Here is a 21,815-nt window from a genome sequence, read left to right on the forward strand (position 1 = left end):
GATCCATGCTAACAAAATCCCAGACAAGATCACAGCCCCTCTGATTGTGGCTGGAGATGGGATTATTTGGTTGTTGTCTTAGTTGCTGCTGGGGCTCATTTCGGATTCTCGACCCGCTGTAATAAGTCACACGCTTTCCAGCTATCATCCCAATATTGACAGGCAAATGTCACCTGCCTGTGATTGACATCCATTGCTCCTGCATGCAGAAGTACGATTTGGGAATCAATTCTGCTTACTTGTTTAAAGAGCACTTTGTGCAACTTGTAGCTTTGCTAACTTGGTAACTTGCTTAACATCCTCTGTGGGGTTGGCCCCAATGTGACATGCAGGCTGGGCTTTCACCTACCCACTCAGAGCAGAGGTGCCCACCAGCCCTCAGGAGTGGGAGGAGGGGAGGAAGGGACCCTGCCATCAAAACTTATCACCTGGCCCTATCTTTACCTGGGATGGCCCCTTTCCTAGAGTCCTGGGCTAGTCTGATTTGCATGAGCGGAAGCCCTTTTCATTGGCTTGGTTCCTTAAAACGCCGTATTGTGAACCAAACGGGAGCTGGCTACAATATGAAGCAGCCTTGGACAAGTCACCAAGTAGATCGTTTAATTTTAATTCCAAGAGTGAGACATTTCCCACGAGCTATTTCTAGGAGTGTCATAAGGCTCATGCCCGTGCTCTAAAATCCGTGGGAGCAGCTAATCTCCTTTGCCTGAGCAGAGGGAGGTGTGGTGTCAAATAATTTTCACTTGGACAGTCAGGTGAAGTGGGAAGCCTGGTCCTTAGATGAAAAGTGATATTTCCAATCCCGTGCTAATGTGACGGGGAAGAGCTCGGGGACCCATTAACCAGGAGGTGGGGGTGACCTTTCCGTCCCAGCTCGGTGACCTGCCAGGTCTCCAGCCCCCGCTCTTCTCCTCGGGCTGCTCCGGAGAGACTCTCGGCGCCAGGGAGTGCGCACGATTTCACTGTTCATCCATTTGCAGGGAGGGAAAAATCCCCACACTGGCAGGGTGATGCCAAACTGGTTGTGAGTGGGAAGAGCGGAGCAGCTGCTGGAATGAGATGCCAAAGCAGCTCCCCTTTCCCCTGCGCTTTTGGGTGCCTATAAATTGCTTCGGCGCCTTTGTCAGCCTCCTCTTCTCCTGGCAGGTGGGCAGGCTCCGGCGCTCACTCTGTCGGCAGCTCCGCACCCAGCCAGCAGCCCCGCAGAGCCCCCGCGGGTGCGCGTTGCAGGAAGGAAGCAGGAACCGGCGAGGAGGGCACCGGGCCGGTGCTGCGAGGGGGGATTTTTCGTGCGCTCTTGCAAGTTTCACCAGCCGGCGCTGCCTTGAGAGACTTGTTGTCGCTGCAGAAAAAAAGGAGGGGGGGGGCAGGAAAGTGGGGCGATCGCGAGGGGCGCGAAGAGGCCGGCGCGAGGGAAAGTTGATTCGAAGTGGCACCGTATGCAGAAAAAAAAAAAGTCGATCGCCAGCAGGAGCATAAAAGTGTGAGCGGCTCCGGCGCTGGGCTGCAGCTCCCTGAGCGCTAGAGCAGCGGCAGCCACAGGTGCCCGGGGCTCAGACTTTGCCTTGCGGAGCGGCCGCGGGCGCTTTCCTCGCCGCAGGAGCGGAGCCGGGGGGCTCGGGCTCGCCAGGGGCGTTGGGGGTGTTTTCGGCTCTGAGGAGGTCCCCGCCAACCAGCAAGATTTTGTCCAAAAGCAGGCAGGAGGATCGCCCTGCGCTGAGCCGGCTGGTGGGCAGCAGGCGGCGGCTGATCGCGGCCGGCGCCCTGGGGGTGGTCATGGTGCTGCTGCTGGTCATCCTTATCCCGGTGCTGGTGAGCTCGGCCGGCACCTCGGCGCACTACGAGATGCTGGGCACCTGCCGCATGGTCTGCGACCCCTACGGCGGCACCAAGGCGCCCAGCACGGCGGCCACGCCCGACCGCGGCCTCATGCAGTCCCTGCCCACCTTCATCCAGGGGCCCAAGGGCGAGGCCGGCCGGCCGGGCAAGGCGGGGCCCCGCGGGCCACCGGGGGAGCCGGGGCCGCCCGGGCCGGTGGGACCCCCGGGGGAGAAGGGCGAGCCCGGGCGCCAGGGCCTGCCGGGTCCCCCCGGGGCACCGGTGCTGAACGCGGCCGGGGCCATCAGCGCCGCCACCTACAGCACCGTGCCCAAGATCGCCTTCTACGCCGGCCTCAAGCGCCAGCACGAGGGCTACGAGGTGCTCAAGTTCGACGACGTGGTCACCAACCTGGGCAACCACTACGACCCCACCACGGGCAAGTTCACGTGCTCCATCCCTGGCATCTACTTCTTCACCTACCACGTGCTGATGCGGGGCGGCGACGGCACCAGCATGTGGGCAGATCTCTGCAAGAACAACCAGGTGAGGGGCCGGGGCTGGGGCGGGAGAGCCCGGTGGCATCGGGGCCCGGCGCGGGAAGCCCGGGGGCAGCAGGTGCCGGGGGAGTCCGGGGTGGGTATGGAGGGGGACCCGAAGGCAGAGGAAGCAGATGTGGGGGATCCCGGAGAGGGGCGACGCGGGGAGGAGAGGAGGGAGCGGGAGCCTGGGGAGAGGTGGGCCCGGGCGGTGGAGAGGGGCACCCTGCAGGCGTGCAGGGAGTACGCAAGGGCAGGTCCCCGGGGAGGGATGGTGTCGGGCCGCCGAGGGGATGGGCCCCGAGAGGAGGCCTGGCGGGGAGGGGAGGACACGGGACTAGGGGCGTTAGGAGCCAGGCGGCCCCGGGCTGGGCCTGTCCTGCCCCTTAAGGCCGATGGGGAAACTCCCCCGTGGGTTCCCGGGAGGAGACTCGGACCCTGCGGTGACCTCGGGGGAAAGGAGATTACAACGTCCCTTCTTGTCCAGCGAGTCGATCTGGCTTTGCTCCGGGGGCCCTCCAGCGGGAGCAGGGCGGTGCCAGACCTGGAATCCCTTTGTCCTCGTGTTCCCCACCCAGCCCGGGCCGCCCCGGGCACGTCTGCACAGGAACGGGGGTGAGGGAGGCCGCCGCCCCGGCCCAGCGATGCTCTGTAAGTGACAGCGCTTGCGGGGAGGGAGAAGGAAACACCCAGAGACAGCGCCGTGCACAGCTGAGACACTCTGACAAGCACGTGAGGGAAGAGATTCCCTTCTGCGCTCCGCCCCCACCCCACCCCAGGGGCGGCTGTGGCTGGGAATTGCTCCTCTCTCCGGGCAGCACGGCCTCAAAATGGGGGGGTAGTCGGGGGGAGCCGGTTCTGAACTGTACCCTGGAGGGCTGCGATCAACCCCCACTGCCTGCTCGGATGCTCCTCTCTCAAACGCCCAGCCCGGGAGGCACAGAAAGGCGGGGCCCAAGGGAGTGGCCGAAGAAGCCAGACGCCCTGAGAGTTTCTGTGAGAGTACACAGGGCAAGGGATTGGGGAGACGCGAAATGTAATGGGAACAGGCCCAGCTGGGGACTAGAGGGGAAGAACTCCCGTCAGCAGGAGGCCTGGCCTGCTAAGAGCTAAGTAACCACGAAACAATCCGAATCTCCCGTTTGAAACATGCAATAAATGGAAACGACTGGACACAGTACCGGGGCGATAGGCTGGCAGCTAGGGGCTTTTAAGGCACTGTTGCCAGAGCAGGTAATTTATTATTCTGGCGTAATTCCCCTGTTAAAGAACTTTTATAACCAAGAACATTAATATTAGCTACAGCCTCCCCATTTGTACTTTCCTTGGTACAGAGAGAGCAAGAACTGTGGCTTTCGTCCAAAAATGTAACTGCCATACTAAACATGAAAGAACTCTCGTTTTTAGGGCTCAGAGTCTGAGATTCGCCATCTTTTTCTCAGGAACACCGAAATATTCGACATAATGAAAGCTCTTGAGATGTGACGGTATGCAAGACGGGCCTAATCCACTTTAATTAGTCTGACTGCTGCTACTGCCGAGTTTGTGGAAATATTCCCTGTAACTTTGCACCTCTTTCCTGTACGCCGAACGAACACACACACACTATGCTACTATAGTTTCTAAATACTATTTATATGAACTAACGCACAGGGAAACATACAAGCGTTACTACTATTCTACAAGTCATTCAGTATAACTATAAACTGTTTCCTACCCCAGGACTATTCTGGGACTAGAAAGAGAACCGACACCGTACCTGAAAATTTCTATACCACTATGTAAAGAATTTCCCTCTAGTCAATTTAAAATGTTGCAAGGTTGACGCTGTCAGCTAACAGAAAGCGCACTCTGCAGCTTTGCTGCTCTCTGTACAGTAAGACTCCCGTCTAACCCATGTGCTGGGCAGGTTTTCTTGGACTGACAGGGACAGGGATTGTTCTCATAAAGCTGAAATTTGGGATTCCTTGTCACTAGGCCATGGTCACTGTTCCGTGTCGCTTTTCGGATTAAAATCCCCTCCTCCTCCTTCTGACAGGCACAAAAATGAAGTTTAAAAATGCTTAACACTCCTGTCCAGCGCAATCTCACTGTACCGTAACCAGACGCGAGCCGTTTCACTTAGGCACTGTGGTGAATGCAGGCGCACAGATGGAAGCATCAAAGGGCAGTAAATTAATCTGCTATGCCACTTAACCTTTTGTTTATGGTTTCTCAGAAGTACTGTGGAATGGAGTTATGAGGACGTCAGCGGCAATTAATTAAATTAGCAAATGTCGCCCATAAATACTGCGTCTGCAGCTGAGCCCGCACTATTAAAACAGTGTTAAATTGTAGTACAACCGCGCTGACTTCTTCCTATAAAAGCAATGCTGTGTATAGTCTATAGTGAGTCTACCGTATCTGCGATAAAATCATGAGCCTATATTTGGGTATTAAAACGTATTAAGTATTTCTCCCACTACCTGCTAGAAGTAAAATAAAATACCACGACAAAGTGAGGCATGCATTGAGAAAACCTAATTATAGATGGTAAATTGAGCCTGAGACTAACCGAAAAGATCCCAACAATTAATAAACTGCTTCAGCCCCCGAGAATGACTACACAGACAGCTCACGCTGAATGAGAGTCTTGTGTACAAGGGATGTTACTATTTTTTTCTTATTTTTATATGTAAGCTGAGAAGTGGTGGTTAAGCTTAAATATCAGGACTCGGTTTATTTGAAATTAGTAGTTTTAGTGCACGGGTGCCTTTTTTAAAGTGTGATCTGTTCGTGAAACCCTGGTGGGTGATGCAATATGATAGTTAACTTCCTAGGGTAATTGTGAAAAAGCCTGGACATTATAAAATGAAATCGTTAAAAAGGGGTCTGAGTCTGCCCTAGATGGTGTTATATATTCAGTAGGATTCTCTAAGGGGGAAAATTACTATGGAGGAGAGGGCATGATTTATAGGAAAAATCATCCCAAAGCAATGTATATTAGGAAGCTCATGGTCTCCAGTGTAACACATTGCCTTCCTTAATAGTTAAAGAGCTTAAACACAAGAAGTGCTGAGATCACATTGCTTAGCTGGTATGTGTTTGCAATTTCAGTGTCCCAATGTACCTTTATAAAATGATGATGTGGGCAGTCATGCAACTTATAAAATGGATACTACATTAATGGTTTAATTTTGAAATACATTTACACTCTTAGGGCAGTTCACTTAGGAGTCTTCTGAGACTATTTTCATAGGCTTTAAAAAGAAATTACATTGGCTTTCCCAAACAAAAGAAGAAAAACCCTTAAGGGTAACACACTGGACTGTGGGACCAAGTTAATGCATTGACAGGGCTTTGTCGCTATACACAAATTAATACAATCTGTTACATTATTTTTAGGTTCTCAATGTCTAAATCATTCTCTCAGTACAGCCAATAGTACTCCTAAAGTCTTAGCAATGAAATGTCCATTGCTGTAGCGAATGTTCATCACCCATAATGTCTTCATAATGAACATCTTTAATGGTAAAGCCAATAGTACAAATAGTTTGTTAATGTACAACAGATATACTTATTCATAACAACACAGATATAAATATTAGATATATCCAATAAGTAGAATTTAATTGTGACATGAATGGAATGTGTGGGTGGGTGGGGTGGTAATTTAAACAATTCAATTTACCAGTGTGCAGGGTATTAATTCCCTAGAAAAATCATTTTGTTTCACAGATATTACAAAACAAACTAACCATGGCCACATATTTATTCCCTCTTCCTCCATTTATAGTAGCAATAACAACCTCTGTTTTCTATGGAGGAGTATTTCTGGAGTTAATGGCCCAAGCCATCAATTCTGCCCTGATGATCATTAATCCCTAAGAAATGTCCCATGTCTTGATAGTTATTGCTGAAATAATGGTCAAAACAGATCATCTCAATAAACAATTATACATGTGAACCAATGACTCCTATATTATGTATTCCTTTAAATTTGCACATTGTTATGCAATTATAAACCTTGTAAGCTGGTCTCACCCCTGCTAGGTGATGCACAGAGAATTTTTGCTGCTTAAGCTTCATAATGAAATACCTTGAGATCTAGAGTGCTAAAGAGCCTTCCTTTTTTAACATTTCAATATTAACGTGGAATCATGCCATATGAAAATTTAATCTGAAAACCTATCATTTAAACTTGAAAAGGAATGCATGGAAATTCTAGACTTATAGATCTTTTTTTTTTCAATTCTGAAGATAATAATCCCATGTATTGTAAGTCGAGTCATGCATTATTACTTACTTCTGGTTTGCAAAACCACTAAATCACTTACTGCTCTGTATAACTATTCTAGAATAGGGCCAAGCAACAAAGATGATGTGCTATAATAAAATAAATCACATACAAATCAGTTTAAATATTTTACAAAGTAGAACTAAATTATAGTTAAATGATTTGAAGGATTACCTTTACTTGAGCATGCGACAGAATATTCGTAGCTCAAAACTGACATACAATTTGATATTGATTATAAATTCCTTTCAGTTTGCTAATAAATTCCTTTTTTCTTTGCTAATTATGTCAAACTCAATTAGCAGCCAAACAGTAAGAAGGGAGAAATGTTTGCATTAAAGTAGTATATTCAGTTTTTTAAAAAATCAAATATCTGAAATCTCCATAATTCATCTTAAAGTACATGCTGATGTAATTTTAAAATGTGTATCTTTTAGACTGTACAGTAGTTAAATGATTACGTGAACTATGTGGCAATAACAGAATTTCCTACTTTGGATTGGATTGTTTACCCACTAGTATTTTTTTGTTCTTCAGCATTTCATTTAGATTTTGATTACTTATTCAGAGATAAATCAACTACAAGGGTTTAAAGTTCATTGGCAGCAAGATATTTTATTTCTGTGTTTTTGCAACATGATCTGGTAACTATTATGATCAGAACATTTCTGAAAAACTCTACCTTAATACCTGGGGCTGATAGTGATCTCATGTCAGTGTAAATCAGGAGTAGTTCCACTGGAGTTAAGAGTTCGATCATTCTAAAAATGGAGTGAGCCCATAATCAGGTCCCTGGAGTCTAGCTATTTCTTTTTTTTTTTTTTTTTTTGGGGGGGGGGGGGAGTCCATACGAGCAAAATAGCTGGAGATGCGAGAGTGAGCAGTTTTGTATTACTCAGAGGCAAACAAGCCATGTGATAATAATTTGAGTTAAAATATTTAGCCTAATTCCAGGAGAACTTGCTGCTACATTGTAAACCATTTCTAGCAATGGCAGAAATAGTGATGATATTGTTAGGGGAAAACTACAGCTGAGAAGTGTATAGGCACATTTAAAGTGGCACTGAATGTGTGCAACGCCTTCTTAGGACATGTTTTAATTATACCATGCAGGAAGAATGTCCAAGTTTCATAACCAAACATTTATGTTTGTTTTTGTTTTACATAGGTTCGAGCTAGTGCAATTGCTCAGGATGCTGATCAGAACTACGACTATGCCAGTAACAGCGTGGTTCTTCATTTGGAGCCAGGAGATGAAGTTTACATAAAATTAGATGGAGGAAAAGCACATGGAGGAAACAACAACAAATACAGCACATTTTCTGGATTTATTATTTATGCTGACTGATTATGAGTCACAAACAAAGCTTGTTCTTCTAAGAGATGGATTCATGTGGCAAAAGTCAATGAATCAAGAATCCAGCGGATACTGACCGTGGGACACCTCAGTAGTGGGGGAAAATCAAATGCTACCTGACTCACATCTGTATGACACAAAAAAACCTTATATTAAAAAAAATATATATATTTAAAGCAAGTTAAACAGATGTGTGATCCACTACCGCCAAAGCAAATACTTATTGTTAATTGTCGATGTGAATGAAGTCCTATATAGATCACAAATTTTTATAGGAAAATCTAAAGACACTGAATTATTTCTTTAGTGTATATGATACTTCGATGTATTATGATCTTGCTGCTTTATCCATACGTCACCTTTGGTTCTTGTGACTTACCCGCTAACTATGATGCTTGGAGTCCACTCATAGTGAGGAATGAGTTTACAATAAAAGGAAGAGGTAACTGAAATGCTTCTTCTCTCCAAAGGAATTGTTTGCCTTGTCCTTTTGTTATCCTTCTATCTAGAACTAGAAACTAATAAGTTTCAAGCCTTAACTCTTAATTTCCCTGCTTTGTGAGTATAGGTGAGGCCTTTTAAATGATTTCCACCTGTTTGTTTAGTTTAAATTTCCTTTCCCTCCCCTTAATTGTATTCTAAGAGAGACCGACAGAAGAAACAATTCAAAGAAAATATAAGAGATGATATAACAAACTGCCTATATTTGGACCAAATCCTGGGCCCACTGAAGCTAATTGCAAAACTCCGATTTGGCCTTTAATATGTAAACAAATTAGGCTCTTAATTTGTAAACATGTGTAAATACATATATTTAGACAATTTAACAAACCCATTCTTGATGGTTTGTTGTGTAAATACACTCCCAGGCCAAGCCAGGCCAGAATAATTTTTTTGCTGCAATTAGTCTTCAGTGTAAATCTGTAGTTACTACTTTTGTTTAACAAAAGATTATTTATGACTTGACATACTACAAAGAGTCAGCTGGAGTCATTACATAGAACATTGTGAGAAAACCACTGGCCAAAATCCTGTTCTGCTTATTTATGCAACCAGTCTTGCTGAAGTCAGTGTGGATACTTGCATGAGATTGGGATTTGGGCCCCATGTAATGATGCCGTCACACAGTACCTGTTACAAGGTATTGCATTCATTTGTAGTATGGTGTGACTGAAATTAACAGATAAGCATATTACCAAATATGAAAACCAGTTATGCAAAGAGAGAAACAGATTTTCAAATGCAAAAAACTGTGTATTAAAACCTATTTTTCTTATATATATCTATATATATCTCTCTCTATATATATCTCAAAAAGTCTTACTCAGTATAACAGACTAATGGCCTGAAGAATTACATTGTAAAAACATGCTTTTCAGTTATAGTTCTACAAAAGTCTTTTACAATCAGCAATAGCTGCAATATCAGTAATACCTCTATAAAAAGGAATTTTATTTAGAAATTATGTTTGTTTTTTTAATTGCTCCCATGTCGATACTTGCAAGTTTAAGTCTGAAGCAAAATTATAGCAGGAATACACAACAGAACCTTTACAGCAGGGTCAAAATAATTACAGAGCTTCCTGTTTTAATGCTGATGCAGTATAGATCTTAGGTTACATTCACGGCAGAATAAAAACACTATTTGTATAAATTGCTATGAAGTAGTGAGAGGCCAGACCTAGTTTTTCTGTTTTACATAATCTGCCACATGCAACCTTCTCTAATCTACCAAGGGAAGGGGACAAACTGAGATTTGTCATATACTGAAGTGTCAAATATCTGCCATAATTAAAGAAAAATATTTTCCCCTTTGATTTTTTGATAACTTTAAGATAGAGATTTTAAAGATAGAAAAATTCCCCTAAAAAGCATTTATTTACTTGATTAAAGCATTTCTTACACAGACCATATCATTCATCTGGTCTGTTCCTCCTTTGGACAGCTGTTCAATTAAAAAGACATGATGTGCCATCAGTCTATGCTCAATAAGAGAATCTCATATGTAACATATCTTGGTTCTCAAGAGGGAGAGTTGTGCTTCATAACTGCCTTTTTTTTCTGTTTCCTCATTATATCACATCAGTTTGGTTAAACATTACTACACTCCTTGTAAAAAAAACAACCCATATTCATGGGGTGTACTGATTATATGCAATATATTTTATAATGGACACATAGTTGACTTCAAATCTACTCATATCACAATTGCTTTTATTGCAGAGGACCACCGCTACAGAGTGGTTGGCAGCAAAGCCTTGGAGATTTCTCATGTAGATATCAAATAACAAGGTTTCAAGGAAAAAATAATTTATAACTAGCAATGCACATTCACCAAGAAGTGACCAGGAATACTTCATTACCACAAGACATCAAAAGCTGGACATTTGAAAGAATAAGCTGTTGAAATGACATTGCCATTGCTAACACACAATCTTTTCTTTGGATAAATAAATATTTACCCCTGTTTTGGTCTAGAGGAAAGAACAAATACTTAAATGAAAAACATATATAAGGCAAACATTTCTTTTTTGAATCATACTTGACAAACTGATTTGTAAACTGATTAAATGATGGCCTTTGTTATAATTGTAACAACTCATTAAATTGTATTATGTAATATATTTGGACTCGTGGATTTTCATCTTTTCAACATCAAGCTGATTTGCAAGACATTTCATATTTTCACTTGCAAGTTTCCAAAAGTTCAAATCAAAATTTAACATAATTAAAAAAAAGACTTCTAAAACAAAGTTGGTAGTGGTCTACAAATTGCTTTATTAAAAATATATTTTCCATGTATTCTTTTACATTTTCATTTAAAAATAATCTCTAAAAGTTGTTAATCATGAGAGATACAGTACTTTTTTTGAAATCACGTTGTCTTCCTTCTGTTATTCTGTTTTCTGCAGTAGCTATTTAAAAATGCCATATTCTTTTTCAAGCATTAATTAAAGAACAGCAGGATAATTAACAGGATCATCAATATTACAAGGAATGTCAAATTGCTCCAGAGGGGGGCCATTTAACTGGAAACATTTTAAATTTCTTCAAGTAGTTAAGCTAATGCATCTTTAAAAAAATTATAATCCTGAATGATAACTAACCATAGTATTAAATCTGCTCTTTGGAAGCAGATATTTCAATATTTACTTGGAAAGATTCTGTAGTTGTGCTCAAAACAAATAACTCATTCAGGACCAGATTATTAGAGGTAATCAGATGGAGAGATAATACACAACATTTTTTGTTCTAATTAAAAAGGGAAGTGATTATCTGCTCTTTGGGGGTCTTATGAACATCACACAAGTTTTTCTCAAAAGAACCTAGCTTCAAAATGACCACTCTATTGAGACAAATCTGACTTTTTCTCAGCAAGCTTCACATACAAGATGTGAATATCTAATCATGAGCCCTATTTAAAAGTCAGCCACCGTTTTGGGTTCTTGATCAATATCTTATCAATTATATTTTGGGGTATGCCTCTTACTAGCATTTTAGGAACAATGTTTTGGAGGATATGTGAATATCCATGACCTCCATATTTCATCAATCGATTCTTAGTGTGCATATCATGAGCAATTACAATTCTGTCTTCATAGCCTTCATCAATTAACATCCGGATCCTGCATAAAAGTAAATAGGAAGTATGTCTGTCAGTTAAGAGTTCATACAATTCTGGAAGTAATATAGAAATAAATTAGTATTTAAATATTTTACAGGGACATACCTCTAGTCTGTATTATAAATGAAATGAACTATTTCAGGGTCTTTAAAAGAAACAAGCAGGCATGTTTCTCAATTATACACAAAAGATTAAACTCTCCTAGATCCATTTTAGAGAGAAGAAATCCCTTTGGAAGCAAGACAGTGTCACATATCTGGAATGATGGGTGGGGAAAATCTACTTTGCCAGGATTTATTACACTGGTTTGCAGTCCTGCTCCATCAGTGGTAAAATTCATGAATTTCAACAGGAGTAGGCCTGGTCCACAAGACTAAACAATCACTTCCTACATACACTGTTCTTCAAATGATCATTTAACAGGGTTAATTCTTGCCTCTAACCTAATACAAACCATTTCCACACCTGTACTGCTAAGTAGTTCAGTTGCATTTGCACACTTTTTTTGAGGGATTTCCACAAACAAAGAACATGGTAATGCACAGGGATTAGATAACTTTCAACCATGGGTCTTTCAGCTGAAAAAGCAAATCTTCTGGAGGATTTTTGCTCACTCTAAACAGCCTTTCTTAACAATACTGGTTTATTATTCTGCAATCACACAGGGAAAAGCAAAACCACAGGTGTAAATGGCTGTAGCCTTGCTGAAGTCAATCAAGCTTCTGAGGATCTGACCCAGATTGTTGAAGTTTATTCACAGAATAAAGTATGGGTGGATTACACAAATATTAACATTTCTTTAGTGAATTGCCATCTGGAATAACTGGGCTACAGATATTTCAAGTCTTTGAGAGTCACCAATTTCCATGAAGACAAAATCACACAGAAAACATCCCACTCTCAGCAGGTTATCTATGGAGAAAGTCAATTAAATGGCTAATCTAGCAGCCGCTGTTTTTGCTAGTGCTGAAAAATAAAAAGTAATGTCAGCAATATCATAGGTGTAAAGGGCTAATTCCACAGTCCCTGTAAACAGATTTTGCATAATCAGAGAGAGGGCCAAGTTGGGACAGACGATAAGTTGGTGGCTAATGTCTTCCCCTCTGAGGGTGAAGTTTGACTGGTGGATCTGCAAAGATCACTTCTTCTGTGGCAGTGCAGAAGCAGCTTCATGAACCTTCCTGCATCCTGTCACCCTCTTCCAGTCAGCAGAACCACTTTGGTTCCACTCCTTTCAGCATGCTCCTTCCACACTTGCAAAATGTGGAGGGGAGCATGATTTGCCCCCTAAGAGAACAAAGGTAGAATTCTGCTGGCTGATATACCCTTATGGTAAGAGCCTACTATATCTGAAGGTAGTTCAACATGCTTCTCTGACAGCCTCTACTGGCACAGAAGTGACTGTCAATGTGTTCTGGCCAGGTGTAGGTCTTGCTGCATTAAGAGGTGACAATGTTACCAAGAGTCCTGAGCTCCCACTAGCTTGCAACATTAAAGTGGAAGAGATGAATATTAGCAAAACTGGTGTTTGTTCATTGCTTATCATTCACATAAACCTTTCGATTCCACCATTTTTATTAGCACACTTCAACTTTGATTTTTCATTATTTGAGAGTGCTTTGATCCCAGACAACGAACATTGTATTATTTTGTCAGCTTGGGGCGGGGGAGGGCAGGATTTATACAGAAAATTGGTTATAGGAAGATATGTGCATGCAGCTGGGCAAAAATCACAATCAGCCTAAATCTGGTAAATAAGGTATGTTTTGGGACTTAGTGCCAAACTGGAGGTTTTTCGTAGAATACACATGCTAACATTGTAAATACTGTAGGTCTGCCACAGTGCAGGTACATCCTCCATCCCGAAACTACATGCCAATGCCAGACTGTGTACTTGGTAGAGGATAAGATGACAGTGGCTGGATCTGTAAATCAAAGTTTAGTACTAACCAAATCACCAGATCTGAGCAAGGAAAACCAGATAAAAGAAAAAATAGGTAAGATGTGCCATTAAAAAAAAACCCAAACCAATGAATAAACAAAAATTTTGAAGGAGATTATGTCAGAGATGATGACTGGGTCAGTCTAAGATCCAGGCAGTCCCAGAAATATAACTTCCCCCACCCCATAACTTTCCTAAAAATTGACAATAAATCTACGTCTGTTCATTAAAAAATAATTTTCAACATACTCTTTGCATATGCCTATATTATATGTACATACATATACATATTTATAGCTGTATTTGTGTGACTAGACATACACACGTATGTAAATTAATTCATACGTTAGTATTGGATCTGAACATGAATATGTTTGAAAATGTTCTTCTCTTTGACTAGTACAAACAAATGTAGGGGTCAAGTTGATACGTATTACTTTGTGTGGATAAAAATCAAATGTCAGCCTATTAGGAATCTGCAGAAAAACAAGAGGCTGCCATTGTCATGGTGTTTCAAATGTGAACACACTGAAAGTACAAGAAACAGTTTAATGGCGCTGCCAACCCAAATACACACGTGCACACACAAAACCAGAACAAAAGGCAATCTTGTAGTATTTCTTTTTATAAAAAGCCTGCTGCCACATTCATTCAATGCCAGGGAGCTAAGGAGGAACAGCTGTGGTAGGGCGGGCGGTGGGGGGGAAGGCAGAATATTATGGATGAGACAAAAAATATTACCATGATTAAGGAGAGACACATTACCCGGGCCCAGTAGAGCAATCCTTTTGGATGCATAGCTCCCAGTGTTTTCAATAAGAGTTCTACATGCAAAACAACTGCAGCACTGGATGAATGTTTTGCAAGCCTGTGTTAGAAAGGCCAAGTGTGAAAAACTGTTGTTACAACAGAACACAATTTGAGATAGTGAGTGCAAGACTGAAAAGCAATATAAATAGAGAGAAGATTTCCTATTGTGTAAAACCAGAGATCTTTCAGGCACAGAGAAAGTCAAGTGCAGAATCAGACAAATACTTGGCAGAAAGAAAAGAGATAACAGTCTGAAACCAGACAAGAGAGATTGTGCAGCCAATGTAACAGAGGCGGCCCAGGCAGAAAAGTAATGTCTACAATAGGAGTTAAAGCTAGAAAGATATTTCCTATATTTCGTCAAATGATCAGGAATCATAAAAACCTTCTCATCAAAAAGTGAGAAGAAAAAAGTGTTTCTGTCCCTGGGAGAAAGAAGGGGTGGCATCTTGTGATGTAGCAATCTTCCACTCAATTAGGAATGACACTGCTGACAAGTAGACACAGGGGATTCCACTCCAAACATAGCAGGAAGCCCCAGCCTGGGCAGATTGTACCCACCTCATTCACATATCTCAGGGGTCTGTCTCTTTTGTAACCTCTAGCAACACTTGTACAGTGTGCTATGCTAATAAATCTCATTGAACCGAACTGGTATTCGAGAAACTGATTAGAAGCAGGGAAGAGGACAAGAAGAAGTGAACATGAAGATCATTAAAGAGTTTTGAAGAGAAAAGAATTTTATCCCTTGGATAGGTAATGTGGTGGTGGTGGGAGAAGTGACAGAGGGCCTAGCGGATAAACAGATCATGCTGCACAGTGGAAGCAAAGGGGCAAAGGCACCTTTCATATAAGTGGCTGCAGCTCCATTAAGGCCAGTGGTGAATTTGGGCCAAAGTCTTTTACCCATTTATCAGACATTACAATTAGACTGGACAATGGATAGTAATAACACCTAATACAGGGATGACTATAAACGAAGGCCAGACCGTTATGTAATCATATTTAATCCCTCACTTTGGAGACCAGGATGCTAAGAAAAGAGCAACCACCGTACATGGTGATATTCAACTAAATGAACAAATAATTATGAATAAACATCTTTAAAATATTCGACTTGCTTAGGTTTCCATAGTTGCGTTTTCTGTAGGAAGAAATATTTGTATTATACATACCTAGCTAGGTAAGAGACAGAGTTATATTTATTGTACTAGATAGAAGTACCAGCAACAGTAAACTACCATCATTTAGCATATTGGTATGAGCAGTGAGAAGGACCATTCTGTGATGCATTTGAAACCTGCATACCAATAATTTTCATTTTCAGCAGCTAGCAGTGTTATTGTTTATACTTCATTGCATTGCACTAGGTACCTTGCAATTCTTTCATTGTCACTTGGCATATCAATTTCAGGATGGAAGTGGTAATGAAGCAATTCTGTACCAAAGAGGTCATACTCTAAGTAGCATCCAAGTTTAGCAAACTCCAGCAGTTTCTTCTCATCAAATATAGTCCTGCAGAAAATACAAAGCACATTGTAAATGTGCATAAACAAGTCGTCATCATAACACATGTTGGAAATGGTTCCAGGGCACCATGTTATATGAACTAAAGCATTTAAATATATGACTGGGGGAAATCTTACTTCCAAGGAACTAAAATATTTCATCAGGTTTACTGAGAAACTGAGCTACTGTTTGAAAAATTTAAGTTGTTAAATAACAATAAACGAACATATTATTCAGCCTTTTCCCACATCATTTGGAGATTCCATGCCTTTTAAAATATGTTAACATGTAGCATAACCAGTGCAATTATAATGAACTTCAATGAGAAGAAAGAACCAAGACACACATGCTTGATATCAGAAACTGTCCTGTCACACTCATGAGGAAGGTAGGTTTTGCTGTTTGTTTTTTTAAATTCAGAGGGATGTTTATTTAAAGCCAACAGACTACTTATGTGAATAAGGACTACTTGCTCAAACTAGAGGTATCAGATCAGGCACTACATATAGGGCTCATTTCAAAATTCAGACATATTTTGAGGTCTTCTTCTTAGCATATGTGCAACATGCCTCAGGTAACACGTGAGCAGGATTCATCACTGAATTTGGTCTGCTGGTTGGCTTCCCCAGCCAGGACTCGGTACTGATGGGGAGTGTGACGTGAATGCTGATCCACTGCCTTCCCTTAGGGGTAAAATGCTGCAAATGTTTAACACACAACACTACGCACTGGTTTAGGACTGAAAATCCTACCCAACAGAGACTAAAGATAAGGTAGGCAGAGTGTAATGGCTCATACTGGAATTTCACCAAGATTCCCTAAGTTAACATCCCTATTCTTGCAAAACAATGTAATGGCATCTTGAAGTAGTCAAGACCACAACTAAAACACAGCACATCGCTGGAGCACCAATTCAGGGGGAAGGGTGACAATTGGTGAATTAATGACTTCTGGCAGCAAGCAAGTCCTCCTTGGAAATGTACTCTCTGAAGACCTCCAAGCAGGTTCTTCCATCTGTGATAAATTCCTCTGAATGATGCATTGTAAATCTACCGATACACCCATAAACGTGAACTTTCTCGCATGGAGGAAGCTATTTTGGGAGGGATAGGGAGAAGGGGGGAGAGGCAGAAGAGAAAACATTTAACAAAAAGCAAAAACAAAAAGTAAAACAACAATTTACTTTGCAAACATTGTGCTCTGCTCCTTTATTATAAGCACAGATATTTGCATTTAAATAAGAATGTTCACTTACAGCTTCTCTTTCTTTTTGATGCCACAGTCATTTTTCTCAATTTAATTACATCATAGTCTGTTGCTATGGAAATGACTGATGTCACAAATTCAATATTATGACTTAACAGCAGAATCAAGTAGGAGGAACAGATGGGCTGAGAGAGAGAAAACCCTTGTTCAGACAAGCCTGTCACCAGCAGCAGTCTCAGTATTGTCAACTGTAATTAATAAAAACAAATTCTTTTTAAATACATTTCACAGTTTACACAAGATAAGAGCTGGGCTTTCAAAGTGCAGTGCAGAAGAAGGAGTGGCTTACAGTGCCAGCCCTGCATAGTCCCAGGGACTGCAGTAGCCAAGAGAATGAAGCTAGTTCCAGTGCAATGCCAGATTTCACAGGAGTAATGTCACAGCCATGAAAAATTATTTAAAAATAATTGCTAGTGGTGGACTCACAGGGGACTACATATGTTATGATTATTAACATATAAAGCATTATCCATTACATACCTTCACGATATATACACCATGGATACCGTAACAGTAACCATGGGTACCAGTGAATGTGCATCCCTATCATGACAGGGCACCTTTGTAACCTTAATCCCTAGGGGACAGGTGACAGGGGCCAGGAAATAAAAAGTTGACTCTTCCCAGCCCTCCTGTGTATCACATTTTTATTACAGAGCCCTAAGAGAGAATGTAATAAAAAGCTGTACTGGAAAACATGATGTAACTATCAGTATAGAATTAACCATTATAGTCTTTTCCTGACATCTAAATAATACTGTTACGTGTTGAATGAAGACAGGCATGAAGTTTAACTCTACATGCAAACTTCTAAATTTAGGGAATCTGGATATAAAGATGGGCCTAAGATGCTAAATTAACTTCTAGATGCTGAGCTGTACTTCAAAATTCGAGGTCATTCAGATCCTGTGTTCCAGTGAGGGCCCATCCCCAAGTATGTAATGTAAGGACATAATAAATATCAGCACATGTCACTGTCATGATATAATTCCCCAATCTGAACCTTAGAGTCCAAAAGATGGGGTACCAGCATGAATTCCTCTAAGCTTAATTACCAGCTTAGATCTGATAGGCTGTCACCACCCAAAAATATAGTGTTTTGGGGCACTCTGGTCCGCCCAAAAACCTTCCCTGGGGACCTCAAGACCCAAATTCCTTGAGTCTCACAACAAAGGGAAATAAACCATTTCCCCTCCCCCTCCTTTCTTCCTCCCAGATCTTTCCCGCCCTGGGTACACTAGGAGATCACCATGATTCAAATTCCTTGAATCACAACACAGAGAAATCAGGTTTTTTCTCCCCCTTCTTTCCCCCTCCCAGGCTTTCCCTCTCTGGGCTATCCTGGAGAGATAGACAGATTCAAGCTCCGTGAATCTAAAACACAGAGGAAATTCACCTTTCCTCTCCCACTCCTCCTTCCCTTCTCCCGCCAATTCCCTGGTGAGTACAGACTCAGTCCCTTTGAGCCTTAACAAGGGAAAAAATGTAAACAGGTCTTTTAAAAAGAAAAGCTTTTAATAAAAGAAAGAAAAAAGTAAGAAATCTCTGTAAAATCAAGATGGAATATTACAGGGTCTTTCAGCTTATAAACATTAGAAAGAAGTCTCCCCCCAGCACAAATACCAATCAAAATCCGTCCAGCAAAATACACATTTGCAAATACAGAAAACAATCAAAAGACTATAACTGCCTTCTCTACTTAATACTCACTATTCTGAATATATAAGAGACTGTAGCAGGGAGATTGGCAAGAAACCTGGTTGCACGTCTAGTCCCTCTCAGGACCCAGAGAGAACAAAGCAAAACCCAAAAAACACAAAGGCTTTCCTCCACTGAGATTTGAAAGTATCTTGTTTCCTGATTGGTCCTCTGGTCAGGTGTTTTAGGTTCACTGTTTGTTAACCCTTTACAAGTAAAAGAGACATTAACCCTTAATTATCTGTTTATGACAGTCATGAATTGTATCAATGGCTGTTCAGCTGATGCTGCACTTAGAACTTTGTGGCCCTGATTCTCCTCTTGCTTATACTGTTGGTTTTTTTCCACCAGTGTAACTCTGTTCAATGAAATGGAAACACATCTAATTCACACTAGTGTAAGTAAGAGGAGATGCATGCACTGTTTAAAAACAATTTGTTTTGCTACATTCTATTGAAGTGCTTACAAAAGTCCCTGGCACTGCTTGTGCAAGTTGTTGAGCATGCTTGTATCCACAGATTAGGTGGTTAATATGTTTTTTAGAAAGTCCAAGAAATAAATCTATAGAAGATTAATCACATATTAATACATGGAGAGATTATGTGATGTATATAATTGATTTTTTATTTATTTTTATAGCATGAAAGCATTATTTTAAAAATTAATCAAATGTACCCAAAATGTGGATGAATAATTTGGGGCTCTGGTATATATACAATCTGTACTTGAATTGCAATGTTGTGGAACATGTAGTTGACAGGAATCTTCAATAAATGTAACAGAGTTGGGTATAATTTATATGTCTATATTACACCCTTGATGGGGACAAACAATTGAATTGCTGAGAGTCATATGACCACAAACAGTTTCCATTATTCAGCAGCTAGCCACATTAATCAATACTTGGACACTTGCCAAATGATAGCCAGTTACACAAGGTCACATAAACCTGCTGTGCGCCAAATGGACTGTTTCTCAATTCAAGGAGCAGGATACTATCTCTTCCCCGCCATGTCTGTGTTGTGCTTCTGTTTTTGTTTTAAAGAGGGCTAACATATCGCTCTCTGTAATAAGACAGGACCTATCTAAAATCTAACTGGGATTTTTTAAGCTGTACTGCTTTAAATTGGTTGCAGAATCTGAAGAACCTGGTTTGGGGTCTGATCCAGAGTCCAGTGGAGTCAAAGGAAGTCTTTCCATTGGCATCAATGTGCCCTGAATTGGGTCCTTGGAAAGTAACCTGATTTTTAAAAGGGATGAACACCTAGGAGCTCTCACTTAAATCACTGGGACCTGCTGAATGTCCAGCACTTTCGAAAACAAGGCTACTTATTCAGATGTCTGCGTATCGACACACGATCTGACTTTTTAAAATTTTGGCCAAGATTGCTTGTAGACTAGAAGCCTGATCCAGAACTTCTTGGATTTCATAAGCATAAGCATTATTATGTTCTTGAATTCTACATAAGCATTATTGTATTCTTGAAATCACTAACCACAAAGCAAGGCTTCTTGTAGTGATATCTGATCACTGGATAAACCCAACTGTCTAAAGCTGCCATGTAATTCCCAGAAATTCCACTACCTCCAGACAGCACATCCAGGAAAACCACAGACATGTGATACCAGGGTAGCGTATTAGGTTACCTGTCAAGGTGAGACATGACTGTTTTTGAGATATCCGCCCCAGTCTCCTGCAGAATGCGAATAATCTGGAAAGGGGCATCACCATTCCTGCCAGGATGGATTATAATGGGGCAGCCCAGCTGTGACTGAGCATGCGCTGTTGCCTGCAGTACTTTGTTTTCACTCTCAGTCAGAGGCCATGAGCAGCCAATTTCTCCTACAACACCACACTTGATGTTGGTTCCATCAGCTCCACTGAGTATCTCGTTGACGATAATGTCTGTAAGCTAACAAAAATAAAAAGGAAATCCTTTTGTTAATGATACACTTTGTGTTGCAAAGTATCAGCTCTGGTCTACATGCAAAGTTGCACGGGGTCTAACTAATGGTGTGATTTTAAATCTGTTTAGACAAATATATCCAGCTTTGTGTACACACTCTTACACTGGTTTAAGCTTGGTTTACATGAGTGTACCTTGTGCCAAGTGCAACCTAAACCAATATAAGCCAGGTTTAAACCAATACCAGAGCGTCCACACAAAAGCTTGCACTGGCTTAACTAAGGGCTGGTCTACACCCAATATTTGTAATGATTTAAACCTATGGAACATCGGTGCTTAAACAAGGCCTCAAGGTGAAAATTAATAAATGTCATATTAGTAGAGAAGGGACAAAACTGTACATTCTTTAAAGTTTGGGGAAGATTCTAGTTGTCAAGACCTGAGGAGGAACCATCGAGCCAAATCCTGTTCTCAAATATGTCAGAGTAAATCTGAAGTAATTTCACTGACTTCCCATTTGTAACCAAGAATAAAATGTGGCCAACAATCTTTCAGAGTGAATTTTTTTAAAGCAGTCTGTAATTCTGCAGGCACAGATGATGGCATGTAGACACCTGCAAATATGGTTGGGTAGTTAAACTTCTTGATGCCATTATTTGCCCTCACAAAAACAGGCGCACACTTGTGTGTGCAAAACTGAGGATGAGGACTTTTAAATATCTGTCCCTGAATGTTTAATATGGAATCATGGTTTCAGGGCACACTAACAATTAAGTAAACAAGGAGAGAAAAAGATCTGGTAAGGCTAATTTACTGTATTAACCTAGAAGCTAGTACCTTAAAACTAGAACAGCAGCAAACAAACAAACTCCATGTCAAGTTTATCTGTCATTCATTCTTACTCATTCTCTCCCCTGGACATGGACACACAACACAATGGGGTAGATCCTCAGCTGGTGTAAACTGAAGTTAATAGAGCTATGACAACTAAGACTAGCTGAGCATCTGCCCCAATACTTCTGCATTGTAATTGTAAACCTTCCAATTCATGGATACAACTGAGCAGTTA

At 41.5% G+C, this 21,815-nt stretch overlaps 2 protein-coding genes across 4 annotated transcripts in view; one reads left to right on the forward strand and one right to left on the reverse strand.

The window, feature by feature from the left end:
* The first annotated feature begins 603 nt into the window (after positions 1–603).
* Positions 604–10,731, forward strand: C1QL3 (complement C1q like 3). 2 transcript variants are annotated; one of them, XR_007772529.1, is made up of 3 exons: positions 604–2,364; positions 7,802–8,432; positions 10,213–10,731. XR_007772529.1 is itself a non-coding variant. In XM_050939671.1 (2 exons), exons 1-2 carry the CDS (start codon positions 1,777–1,779, stop codon positions 7,979–7,981), a joined length of 768 nt encoding a protein of 255 aa, XP_050795628.1. In that variant the 5' UTR covers positions 604–1,776; the 3' UTR covers positions 7,982–10,665. The 2 variants fall into 2 exon arrangements, 1 of the variants encoding a protein (XP_050795628.1); XM_050939671.1 differs by having other exon boundaries at positions 7,802–10,665.
* Positions 10,732–10,747: 16 nt separating this feature from the next.
* PTER (phosphotriesterase related) overlaps positions 10,748–21,815 on the reverse strand; it is a 36,173-nt gene continuing 25,105 nt past the window's right edge. For both annotated transcript variants that reach the window (XM_050939651.1, XM_050939650.1), the window contains exons 3-5: positions 20,487–20,752; positions 15,741–15,881; positions 10,748–11,615 (exon numbers count right to left, since the gene is read on the reverse strand). In XM_050939651.1, coding sequence (XP_050795608.1) covers positions 11,405–11,615; positions 15,741–15,881; positions 20,487–20,752 — 618 coding nt within the window. In that variant the 3' untranslated portion in view covers positions 10,748–11,404. The remainder of the gene's footprint in view (positions 11,616–15,740; positions 15,882–20,486; positions 20,753–21,815) is intronic.

The sequence above is a fragment of the Gopherus flavomarginatus genome, chromosome 2 (genome assembly GCF_025201925.1).
Source record: "Gopherus flavomarginatus isolate rGopFla2 chromosome 2, rGopFla2.mat.asm, whole genome shotgun sequence".
Classification (NCBI taxonomy): Eukaryota; Metazoa; Chordata; order Testudines; family Testudinidae; genus Gopherus; species Gopherus flavomarginatus.